Source organism: Artemia franciscana, chromosome 10 (genome assembly GCF_032884065.1).
Source record: "Artemia franciscana chromosome 10, ASM3288406v1, whole genome shotgun sequence".
Taxonomy (NCBI): domain Eukaryota; kingdom Metazoa; phylum Arthropoda; class Branchiopoda; order Anostraca; family Artemiidae; genus Artemia; species Artemia franciscana.
This window is the reverse complement of record NC_088872.1, coordinates 21312811-21325461: the sequence shown is the minus strand read 5'-3', so window position 1 is coordinate 21325461 and position 12651 is coordinate 21312811. Positions and strand designations below refer to the sequence as shown.

Sequence of the window (12651 nt, the reverse complement as noted above, 5' to 3'; positions counted from 1 at the left end):
AGCTCTTTTGACAAAAAATTAAACAGTATTGAAGCAATTTAAAAAATCAAAGAAAAACGAGAGTGAGTTTTAGCTAGTTGAAAAAAAAACGAATCGAAAATACCTAACAGATATTTCAGCAAGGATCTCCTCCAAGTCGTCCTCACTGATCAAAATATTTTTTTACATATTTTGTATTTTCTCATCAAACATCATTTATTGCCAGTGTGATTTTAAAATATATTTAGAAATGAATCATTTTCTTTAGAAGATAAAAAACTGTAAAATTCAAATACATTATGCGAAGAAGAACAAGTAAGAAACTTGAGTTTTTTAATGTTATAAATCTTCATATAGAAGAACAAAATTTTTTACAAACAAATTATCTAGAACCTTTAATTTCCGTTCAAATGCACCCTCTTCCAGTATTTTAAGACCATTAGCTCGATACTATCGGCCTTGAAAAAGGGACAGTTTAATGTAGATACGCTGATATTAATTCCTGAAAGATTTAATGATTTTGCATTTATTATAGTTGAAAAAGAGAAATAAATTTAAAATGTATTTTGTTTTCAGTACAGTGTAAGTTATCTTCTGGTCTTTAGAAGTCATGGTATGCCTCAACCCTACTCCTCTTAGTTTCTGATCGTTTCGAGTTTAACTAAGTTCTCTGTTGTAATTTTTGTTCGTTTCTGGTTACTTATAGGTGACGAGTAGGAACAGTAGCAGTAGTGTTGCATAAGTAGTAATACAAACAGTAGTAGCAGCAGTAGTGTACACACATTACCGTTTGATCAGTTGATTATCCCCTCATGATGTCGTGGGAATTTCTGCCTGATATGGTTGTGGTTCTAACATATTGCTGATGTGCCCTTTTAACAATGTATATGCATATTGTATGTTTTGATCTAGTTCAAACTTCCCCTCACCATTTCCTCAAATTTTCTCCTTAATATACTCAGCTTTAGCAATAGTCGGTAAGAAAGTAGTTGTAGTTGCAGTAGTAGTAGCAGTAAAAGTAGTAGTAGCATCATGCAAATATTTCCTTTTTGGTCAAAAGTTCCAACTTAATACTCTTAGTCATTCCTGAGTTATGCCCTTTTGAAAAACTGTATGCACGTAACATGTTTTGATTTACTTTAGCATTTTCAGCTACTTTTTCTGAAAGCTTCAATTGAATGCCCTCTGTAGTTCTGAACACTAAAGGTTACACATGCTTTTCCCAATAATGATTGATAGTAAACAATAGGTAAACTGAATAAATCCTAACCTTTACCCCGAGGACTCTGGGGGGCTGACATCCCCAAAGATATAGTTACTGAACCTTTCAACTATGCTGAACAAAATGACAATTTGAAAACTTTGATTGGATGTGTTTGAAAAATTACTGGATAGAGAGGTTCTGGCTGCCCTCCATTCACTTTTGATTCTTAAAAAGAGCAGTAGAACTTTTAATTTCGAATCGAATAGACTCCTTCTGAAGTTTAGGGCAATTTTACCTATGCGAAGTGGGTTTTTGAAAGAAATAATACTTTGTGCCCGTATCGCTCTTTATTTAGGCAGTGCAACCCAAATCAACCAAGAATAAAGACACATAATAATTCAGAGTTCACAACAACAGAAGTTAATTGGAATAGAAAATGAAACCCAGAACAAACATAAGTTAAGATCAATAATCGTATGGAAGAATTTACGTATCTTAATCCACTATTAGAACCATGCCTTTTATTTTTATGTTCATTTACAAAAAAATAGAATTTTGTTGTTTTTTGTGCTATAATCTTAAAAAAAAACAGAAATCCGGCGTCTTGAGTCAAAACAACCAGATTTGTTTCATGGATTGACAAACGAAGACAAAAATCCTTCTTGTCTTCTTTGAGGTCAACCTGACCTTAGCTACTTGTCCTGTGACTTTCAAGACCATCGTAGAAAAAAAGCTATTTTCGGCTTTTTCGTTCGTCACGAATGAATACAGTAAGAACTATTTTTGAGTTCTTATCTTTATTGTAAATTTTGCTTTTTTAAACAAAAATATTTCTCAATTACTGACTGTATTCCTTATTTTGCTTCAGTTAAAATTGTAACTGGGAGTCGGGATTAAGTTCATTTTTGCATCGTTAGAAAACTCAAACAGCCACAGCTTAAGCTTACATTTTCTCACACCTCTGGAAAGTTTTATAGTTTATATTTATGCAAAGCTAACGTAGAGTAAATATAAATAACAACTAATAGTTACTCTGTCATTAAGTCTCTGTCATCATTTGATCGAGGGTACCTATCAGTGGTTTTTCAAATTTGAATTTCGAGATTAAAGTTTTTGTTGGGAGGGAGAAGAGCTTCCCTATCTAAAAGAATGCATGTTTTGCGCTTTTTGACCCCATTTTTTGGCTTCAGCTCATAAGTTTTAAGTCAATCAGAAAAAGTTTTTTGTCTTTTCGGAGGGTCCAAGCTCTGAACATCATGTTGTGTATTGGGTTCCTCGCGGCCCAAGGATGCTTGGTTGTAAGTTTTCGTCTGATTATGCATAAGATAGTCTAGAATAGTATCTGACCCCCCAGATGCCTCCCTCTCACCAAAATCTGTTTTCCTCTAGCCCCAGCGAACAATTTCAAAATTTTTCGAGTTAATCGGATACCGTAGATCAAACATACCCTCTATTTTTACCTTAAGACATTCGACTTGTTGTCCCCGGAGGTATATATACTCAACTTTTTGACTATTCTGAACAAAACAACTGTCTTAAAAGTATAATCCTATATCGTTGGGGCTACGGTGGGAAGGTTACAAGAAATGACATAGGATTAGATTATGCTACCCTTCGGTCACTTTTGGGTCCTAATTAGATAACTATAAAATGCGGTTTTGGCAGGGAAAAACTTGATTGATCGAAAAAACCGTCGTTGTTTCGTTCAAACACGATGCTCATCGTGTTTTGTAACAAAATCATGCAAAATACGAATAAAAATACGGTTAAATTTCTTCCTTTCCATCATGAATGCCTAGTTTTACTTCTAGGAAATAAAGTATTTCCATTACAACCTCTCAAAAACACCTTTTAATATGGCTTTTCTCTGTATTTGAAATTATGCAAGATACAAGAAAAAATACGATTAAAATGTGTGACTTTCAGTCAGAAATACCTATTCCTATCTAAAAAAATGGGAAATTTCCTTTGAAAGCTCTAAAAGATACTCTTAATATGGCTATTCACTGTGTTTTCCAACTAAATAATACAAGGTACGAAAAAAAAACCGATCAAGTTTGTGGTTTTTGAACAGGAATCCTTGTCTCCAAGAAATGGGGTATTTCCATAACAATCTCTCATAAACATCTCTTAATATTGCTTTGAGAATTTTGTAGGGACATGGCTTCGTAGGTCTTGTTTCTCTTTAAGAATGGATTTTAAAATTACAATACTATCTTGCCATAACATTTAAATGACGTCCCACCGACAATCAATATATCAATGGGACCTACACTTTGAAAACCGGCTAAATCAGATCATTGACATGACACCAGGGAAAGTTTAATTTTGAAAAATAGAGTACATTTATGCCCCAAATAACATCCCATACTTAAAACGTATGTCTCAAGTAGTTTGTGGCCCACGAATTTTTCAGGCATATTCGCCTAAACCATATCCGATTTTGTTACTTTTGTTACGTTTAAGACGATATAAAAACTTATCTTTCAGTCTTGAGAAATTTATATGATGATTCCACCACGTGTGGATATTTTGATGATGTAAATTACATTATTCGTTTTGAAAATCAAAATTGCTCTCCAGCAAATGTAAAATGCTATCTTGTTTTGTATTGCAGAGCACATCATTAAAATGAGTAAATGCTTTGTTGTGACGATGCCTAAGCATTATGCAATAATCCACGGCAGGAAACCCCTGTTTAATTATACCATTGATTATTATGTAACTTAAAATTCTCTTCCGCGCTGACAACTTTAGAAAATTGGTCTGTTACAATCAACCATTTTTCTGAATTAGCAGGATTCCATAAGAATTTTTGTTTGTCCACTGCATTATTTTTTTATTGACTCTCGAACAACTGGTTGAAAACAAACTAACACCCAAAAAATATTTGGTTCATCTTTAATAATAACAAAGATCTTCAAAAAACTGGGTTCATCCAAAGTCTGTCATAATCATAGTAAGTTGTAAATTTCTTTTTTAATGTTGCCTATATGTATGTAGATTTCTAATGAAGTGGGAAAATCTTCTTCTTCATCTAATTGCGAAAGGAATGTTTTTGAATTTATAGTTATGTTTTTGATTGGTCACAACTACCCATATACACGACGTATTTTATTTACCTCAAAACCCCACTGAATTTCTATGATGAACAAGTCAAAGTTCAAAGGATAAGTCCATTTATTGGACAGTGATAACAGATGAGCCTACGAAAGTCTGGATATTTAGACCACATATACAGTGGTCGTGGAGTATCAAGGAAGAAATTTACTACTCAAGACTTGGGACGAACCCGTTTTTTTTTAAATCTGTAAGAAAAGTTTAGTGAATGAACCGGTTATTATTTTGTTCTGTATAGGTATGTTAGCTACAATTTTAATACGTTAGTGTTTCTGCTGATGACCACCGGTGTAGGCCAAAATATCAAGACTTTTGTATGTTTTTTCACTGTCTAATAAATGGGCTTAATCCCATTTGAACTTTAATTTATTCATCACAGCGAGGAAGTGTGGCCTCGGAGAAAAAAAAAATACCTAATTGAAGATATTATGTCCAAAATACAAATGTCGTATATATGGGGAGATGTAACCAATCAATTATATAACTTGAATTCAAAAATATTACTTTTGCAATTAGAAAAAAAGAAGATTTGCTCCCTTCAATAGAAACTAAGCATACATATATGGAATATCAAGGAAGAAATTTACAACTCAAGACTTTGGATAAATCCAGTTTTTAGAACTCTCTTAGAAATGTCAATTGAACGAAACGGAAGTTATTGGTTTTTTGTTTATAAAAATGTTAGCTTTGATTTTAATACTTTAGTGTTTCTGCTGTCGACAACTGCTATATATGTGGTTGAAATGTCCAGACTTTTGTATATTCTTCCACAGTCTAATAAAAGGACGTATCCCCATTTGAACGATTTATTTTTTATTTGAACGAACCATTTATTTTTATATTCGTAGTAAAATAATATAAAGATTTAAATTGTTATATTACGTCACCACTTACAAAAAATGTTGACAGCTTTTGCAAAATCCAAGTAAAATTTCCAAAAACCTGTGTCCTTGTGAAGGTCTTATCAATCAAATCCTCACAATAGTTTTAAATCTTCCTTCTGTCCCGTCATTGCCTAAATCATGGTCATTTAGATTACACCATGTTGTGCTCTAGAAAACTTGTGTCAGGACCATTGTAAATCAGGGGAACGCTAAAGTTTTTAATTGTTTTAAAAAGTAGAATTGTGGCAAAGAGTCAAACTTTAGCGTAAACAGCAAGGGATTGCGGAGGGGACAACCGATTTCATATACGGAGTAATTTCTGTTCGTTTTATGTTTTAATGTCGCTCCTTACTTTCAGTTAAAAAAACTAGTTTTTTTTTTTTAATTTCTGAACGTTTTTGTATTAATGCATGTTTGACTTTGGCTCTCCGTACATAAATTATTCAAATGAAATTTGCATATTAATTCTTTTTTTGGCTAAATTGCTTTCTCTTAGTTTTTATCAGACGTTTTTGTGAAATAAGGGGTGGGGAAGGAGGCCTAGCTGCTCTGAAATTTTTCGATTACTTAAAAAGCCAACTAGAACTTTTAATTTTTAACTAATGTTTTTATTAGTAAAAATATACGTAACTTAAGAATTAACTTACGTAACAAACTTTTATATTCTTATATTTTTGATTATATATATGAGGGGGTTTGTCCCCTCGTTAATACATTGCTCTTCACACTAAATCTTAAGTTTTGTCCCAATTCTTTAAGAATGACCCCTGAATCAGAAAGGCCGTAGAATAAATATTTGAAATTACTAAAAATACTTCAGCATAAAGAGGGAAGTATTTATCTCCTCCTCAATACCTCGCTCTTTATGCTAAAGTATTTTTAGAACCCCTCATATGTGTAATAATCTCTGATCATTTTAAGTCTTAATGCTACTCCTTACTTTCAATTGAAGAAACTTTTTCACGTTTATATTTTCATTGTTTGTTTTTTTAATAGTAATGCTAGAAAATCCTTCGCCCTTTTCATTGAATTTCTCTTCCCCCATGAAATTATCTTCCAAGGAAAGATCCTCCCACTTAGCTCCCTCCCCTCAACCCCACACCCAAACCAAAACAAATCCCCCTGAAAACGTCAGTACACTTCCTAATAGCCATTACTGTATGCAAACATTGGTCAAAGTTTGTAACTTGCAGCCCCTCCTCCAGGGACTGTGGGGGAATAAGTCATCCCCAAAGACATAGTTATTATGATTTCCACTATGCGGAACAAAATGGTTGTCTCAAAATTTTGATCCGTTGACTTTGGGAAAAAATGAGCGTTGGAGGGGGCCTAGGTGCCCTCCACTTTTTTTGGTCACTTAAAAGAGGCACTAGTACTTTTCATTTCCGTTAGAATAAGCCCTTTTGCAACACTCTAGGACCACTTGATCGATACGATGACCCCTGGGAAAAAAACAAAAACAAATAGCCTAAACATGCACCCGTAACCTGTCTTCTGGCAAAAATACAAAATTCCACATTTTTGTAGATTGGACCTTGAAATTTTTTCTATAGGGTTCTCTGATACGCTGAATGTGATGATGTGATTTTTTTAAAATCCCATGACTTGTAGGGGGTGTTTCCCCCATTTTCTAAAATAAGGCAAATTTTCTCAGGCTCCTAACTTTTGATGACAAAGACTAAATTTGCTGAAACTTATATATTTAAAATCAGCATAAAAATCCAATTCTTTTGATATACCTTTAGCATTGAAGTTCCGTTTGTTAAGTTTCATTTACTATTGAGCCGGGTCGCTCCTTACTAAAATTCGTTACCACGAACTGTTTGAAAAAATTATCTTCGTTTGTTTCTGACTATTTGAAAGTTCTGTTTGTTTGTTTCTTAATATTTAAGATTCTGTTTGCATATTTTTGACTTTTCGAATTTTTATTCATCTCTTTCTTACTTTTTGAAAATTCGCCAAATTGAAAAGAAGACAATCATCTCAAATATCTAAAATTGTGATCAATAAAATCAAAATCCTAAAATAATTGCTATGATAATTATCTAAGGATTATGTTTTGTGATATGGAATAAGTTAATTTCTATGTTTGTTATTTAAGCTTCTTCAACTTCTCGATAAAAACAAATTAGAGCAAAAAAAAAAAAATTCATGAATATAAATAATGATTTTACTGCTAGCTTTACCTTTCTTAATTTTGATCATTGGGTAAAGTAAACACTGAGTTGTTTGTAACGAAAGTGTTCTGTCACATAAATATTGTGTAAAATTTCATTAAAATACATTGAAAAGAGATTTACAATAGCCTTTATTTGTCAATTGAATTTTTTGATACCTTCTTTCAAGCATGGTTAATTGTCCTGAACTATGATTTTTCATTTCTGATCGTGTTTAGTTAAATTTAAGCCGTTAATTATGAATACAGGTTACTTGATTTTACATGAATATTTTTAACGTGTAATTAGACGTATTTCAGGTGCATGCAAGTGTAATACATTTTCTTGTTACAGAAGAAATGTTTTCGTTAAAAATTTAAGTCTTGAAAACAATATATCTTGTGGAAAAATCGAAGTCCTGAAACACGGCTCTGAGAAACGGGTTTTGAAAACATCCGAATAAAAGTCCTCAACGCATTCGACCACTCATGTTTAAGGGAAACTATTGGTATCAAACTTCATGATCAAGCCAACAAAGATGAACTCTTAAAAATTTTCTATCAACGTTATGATTTGGTTATAATAATAAAGCAAAGAAAACTACGATGGTTCGGCCATGCAATTTGTCTCTCAGAGCATAACTTTTTCAATAAATCCTTAAGATGTACGCCTCTTCCCTGATGGAAAAGGGGACATGTAGAACTGAAAATAATTGTTGCTCGTCTGCCTCAAGGCAGACCTAGACCTGCTCGGTGAGTTAAAAAAGTATGGACGAAGATAGCATAAATCCGGACTCTATTTGATTGAGCCGCTCTCTAATAGCCAAGACTCTTAAACTTTTACAATGACAAGGCTCGTGGACTTTAGGGAGAGTCGAGATGCTTGAGTACTGCTACAAGTGCCATTAAGCAAGCAAGTCCGGCTGTGAAGAAAAAGAAAATGTCATAAAGTTTATAGTTTTATATACAAATAAGAAAATTTGAATTCCAAATGTTATATTTTTTGAAAATGTGTTCTTTTTTTGGAGGGAGGGGGGCAAACTTTATTGGTGCTGAATATGAAAATGTTCGGAATTTGAAATAAATTATATTTGCCTTAAGGGGTATCTTTAGAATCCTCTCAAAGGTTTTATTTACACATTATTTAGGGTTAAATACTGCTCCTTACTTTCCACTGACTGTTGAAATTCTATTTAATCCATAGATTTAATCGAAAATTTATTCCCTATCATCCTCCCGAAAGTTTCATCTCAATAACTCAAATGAAACTTTGAATATTGATTTTTCATAGCAATTATTGATCTTTCATAGCATTCTGCTACAGCCACGATCAATAACTCGTTTTTTTCTTACCTCGTTAGAAGAAAATATTCAAAGTATTTATCAGAATTTACTTGATTATGTTATAATGTAGAATTTTATTATGTAATCAAAAAGGACCTAAAGAGTAAGTGAGTAACTCAAATTCTCTCAACGGTGAAAGCATAACGGTGAGTTCTCATTTCAGTGTTCCTTTGAAAGTGAATTTCCTATTTTAGTTTCTGTTTCTGTCTTAAGGGTTAGTTTTTATTTTATGTTTTTGGGATTTTCATCTGTTTTTTTTTATGCTCTGAAGATGGTCAAGTGAAGATCATGACCGAAATATTTGCATAGTCTTTTTTGGTTTTTTCACTGGTTATGATTTTTTTCAGGTATTACTTGATATGGGTAATGAAATTAGCAATACCAGAAATGCAACAGATTCCGGTAATAGCTCAAACACCAACAGAAGAAACTCAAGTAATGCGGGCACTTCTACCACTACTGGAACAAATGACTGGAACCTTGGGGTTAGTTTTTAATAACTATTTCTGTGTTAGCTAAAGATAATCAGTTTTTCGTTTTTTTTATCCTTTATTTCTTTCACATACCCAACAACTCAAAGATGCCAATCATTCACGTACAATTAAATTCTTTTATTTAAAAACAATCATAAATTTTGAAGCACAATAGACCCAAGGGAGAAAGAGTTTACATTTGGAATATGAGAGACACTTCAGCTGTTTACTTACTCATTTTGTTCTTTGTTTTTTGACCCGTTAGTTCGAAACAGCAAAAAGACAGAGTACGAAAAAAGACCACAGACACCGCAGGACATTTCTTAACGCCTGGACCAGGGATACCTTGGTTTCTTAACACTTACAGACCACCACACTTCATATTAATCTCGATACGATCCTATAAGCAAAGGCTTGACCCCCATCTTATATACATTTTCTTAGAGTTTCAGATGCTATTAGCCCAGAATTCTCCTGTTCCTTACCTATAGTTGGTGGCCACGATCTAGTGGATTCTTCCCTAAGTTTACCCCATACAAGAAAAAGTGTTTTTTTTCTAGCAACAACCCAGTAAAGATCGACTGACATTATCAATAATTGCTGCGCTACAAAGTTATCAAGTAAAAATAAATCAACAGAAAGTAAGGACCAACATCCAAACTTAAGACGAAAAGAAATTATTACGTATATGAGGTAGGTTGAACCCCTCCTCAAAGTCTTTAGTATTATTACACATATGACGCATAGCACGCAGACACAAAAATACAAAAGTAAAGCAATCAGAAAAAAATACACAAAGCAATAGTCTAGTTATGAAAAAATAAAATATGAACTCCTAGCATTCAGTTCTATTGAGCAATTAAATGAAAAAACAAGTTTTTTCAACCAAAAGTAAGGAGCAACATTCAAATTAAGGAGAAATTATTGCGTATATGAGTGGGGTTGCCCCATCCTCAACACCTTAATTTTTACGCTAAAGTCTTTTGGTACTTTTAAATAACTTCTTACTGTTCTAATTAAACGGCCCTCTTGTTTCAGGAGTCATTATCAAACAATGAGGAAAAAAAAGTTAAAATTTAACGTAAAGAGTAATATATTGGGGAGGGGAGTCCCCTTAAATACGTAATAATTGCTACTCGTTGTAAGCTTTGATGCTGTTCCTTACTTTCAGTTAAAAAAAGATTATTCTATATCTGATTGTTTTTCAAGAAAGTCGGAAAGTCTGGCTCTTCCTCCATAAGAAATCTCTTCCAAGGGAAATCTCTGTATGGAAAGTTCAAACATAGTGTTTCAGGAGTCGTTCTTTAAAAATTGGGACACTAAAGAGCGATGTGTTGAGAAGGAGCAAGCCCCCTCATATACGTAATAGCTTCTGTTTGTTTTCAGTTTTAATGTTGCTCCTTACTTTCAGTTGAAAATACTTGTTTTTCTTATTTAATATCTGCAAGTTTCTTAAATAATTCCATGAAATTTGGCTACACCTGCACGAAAAAATTCTCTCCTCCTCACAGATTTACCTTTTAGAAAACTCAATCCGGATGACAATTTACCCCGGAAACTTACTCTTAATATCTCCACCCGTAAAATTAAGTCAGGAAAGACAAAGCAAGACAAAAGAAGAATTTCCGGCAAATTCCTCCAGAATAAAATTCCCCCTAAAAAATTTACCATGTTGAAAATTCCACCCCGAATGAAAAATTATCCCGTGGAAAATCCCACCAGCCAAAAATTTGCCTCCCTCCCAAAAATGTTTGTATACTTCCCATTAACAAATATTACACCTATACAATGGGTAAATTTGTAACTTCAAGACCTTTTTCCAGGGGCTATGAAGGTCATGATATCTTCAAAGGCATAGATATCTTCAATTATCTCAAAATTTCGATCGGGTGATTTTGAGAGAAAAGTGGCTTGGGAGAGGCCTAGTTGCCCTCCAACTTTTTGGTCAATTGAAAGGCCGGTAGAACGTAAGTATTTCGTTCCAATGAGCTTACCCTAGATACCCTAGGACCACAAGATCGATACAATCATCCCTAAAAAAAAACAATACGGATCCGTGATCTTTCTTCTGGCAAAAAAAAAATAAATACAAAATTCCCCATTTTAACAGGTAGGAACTTAAAACGTCTATGGTAGGGTTCCCAGATCCACTGAGTGTGGTGGTGGATCATTAAGATTCATTGCATCATTAAGATTCTATGACATTTAGGAGGTGCTTATTCCTTTTTTCCGAAAATCAGGCACAATCTCTCAGGCTCGTAATCTTTGATGGATATGCCTAAGCTTAATGAAACTTGTCTATTTAAAAACAGCATAAAAATTAAATTCATTTAATGTATCTATTTGTTTCGGTTACTTTTGAGCCGTGTCGCTCCATACTTACAGTTCGTTACCACGAACGGTGAAAGTAAGAGAAATAAAAGATTTTTTTGAGGAATTCTTGATAATTTCCCCAGTGCAAAAATTTCCCCTGGTGAGTCTTTTCGCCTTTCGAAAACTTCCCCTATGGAATATCCACAAAGCAGAAAATCGCTTCACTCCATAAAAAATGTCTCCATACTTCCCAATATCAGCCACTATCCGTAAACAATAAAAAAAATCCATGACTTACAGACCTTTCCTCAGGGGCTATGGGAGGTTCATGTTATCCATCAAAGCATAGTTACTGGCCATTTCAACTATTCTGAACAAAGTGGCAATCTTACAATTATGATTGTATGACTATGGAGAAAAGGGGAATGGGAGGGGAGCTGTTTGCCCTCGATATTTTTGGTCACTTGAAAAAAGTACTGCAACTTCTAATATCCGTTCAAATGAGCCCTCTCCCGATACCTTAGGACTATTGGCTCGATACACTCACCCTTGAAAAAAACACGTATCCGCAATCTTTCTTGGTAAAATATACAAAATTCTATATTTTTTACATATGGGAGCTTGAAACCTCTTTAGTAAGGTTCTCTGATAAGCTGAATGTGATGGTGTGATTTTCATTATGATTCATTGACTTTTAGGGGGTGTTTTGCTCTCTGTTAAAATATACAAAATTCCATAATTTTTACATATGGGAGCTTGAAACCTCTTTAGTAAGGTTCTCTGATAAGCTGAATGTGATGGTGTGATTTTCATTATGTTTCATTGACTTTTAGGGGGTGTTTTGCTCTTTTTTTGCAAATCAGGCAAATATTCTCAGGGTCATATAATTCCCTATTTTAGAATGCTGGTTACTACAGAGCTGCATCGCTTCTTACTAACAGATAGTTACCACGAACTGTTTGATCATTATCACGAACTTTTTGACGAAAGGCTATGGTCCCATTTGTACTGTATTGAAAACTATATGCAAGCTGAGTATTTATTCTTTTTCATTTCTCTTTCTCTTGGGTTTCATGTATGTGTTACCGTGAATGTCCGCAAATTGGTGAATGTCGACATTCACAGTTGAAAGTCCGAAATACCTTTTTTTTTCTCCTTGGATATAGTCACCGTTGCCGG

General features: G+C 33.7%; 1 protein-coding gene and 1 long non-coding RNA gene across 2 annotated transcripts in view; both read left to right on the top strand.

Moving 5' to 3' along the window:
• Positions 1–12651, top strand: part of LOC136031911 (uncharacterized) — a 246470-nt gene that overhangs the window by 20375 nt on the left and 213444 nt on the right. The gene's annotated exons all lie outside the window — the stretch shown is intronic.
• LOC136031908 (zygote arrest protein 1.S-like) overlaps positions 1–12651 on the top strand; it is a 78497-nt gene that overhangs the window by 15996 nt on the left and 49850 nt on the right. Inside the window, exon 2 of the mRNA XM_065711903.1 lies at positions 9034–9171. Coding sequence (XP_065567975.1) covers positions 9046–9171 — 126 coding nt within the window. The 5' untranslated portion in view covers positions 9034–9045. The remainder of the gene's footprint in view (positions 1–9033; positions 9172–12651) is intronic.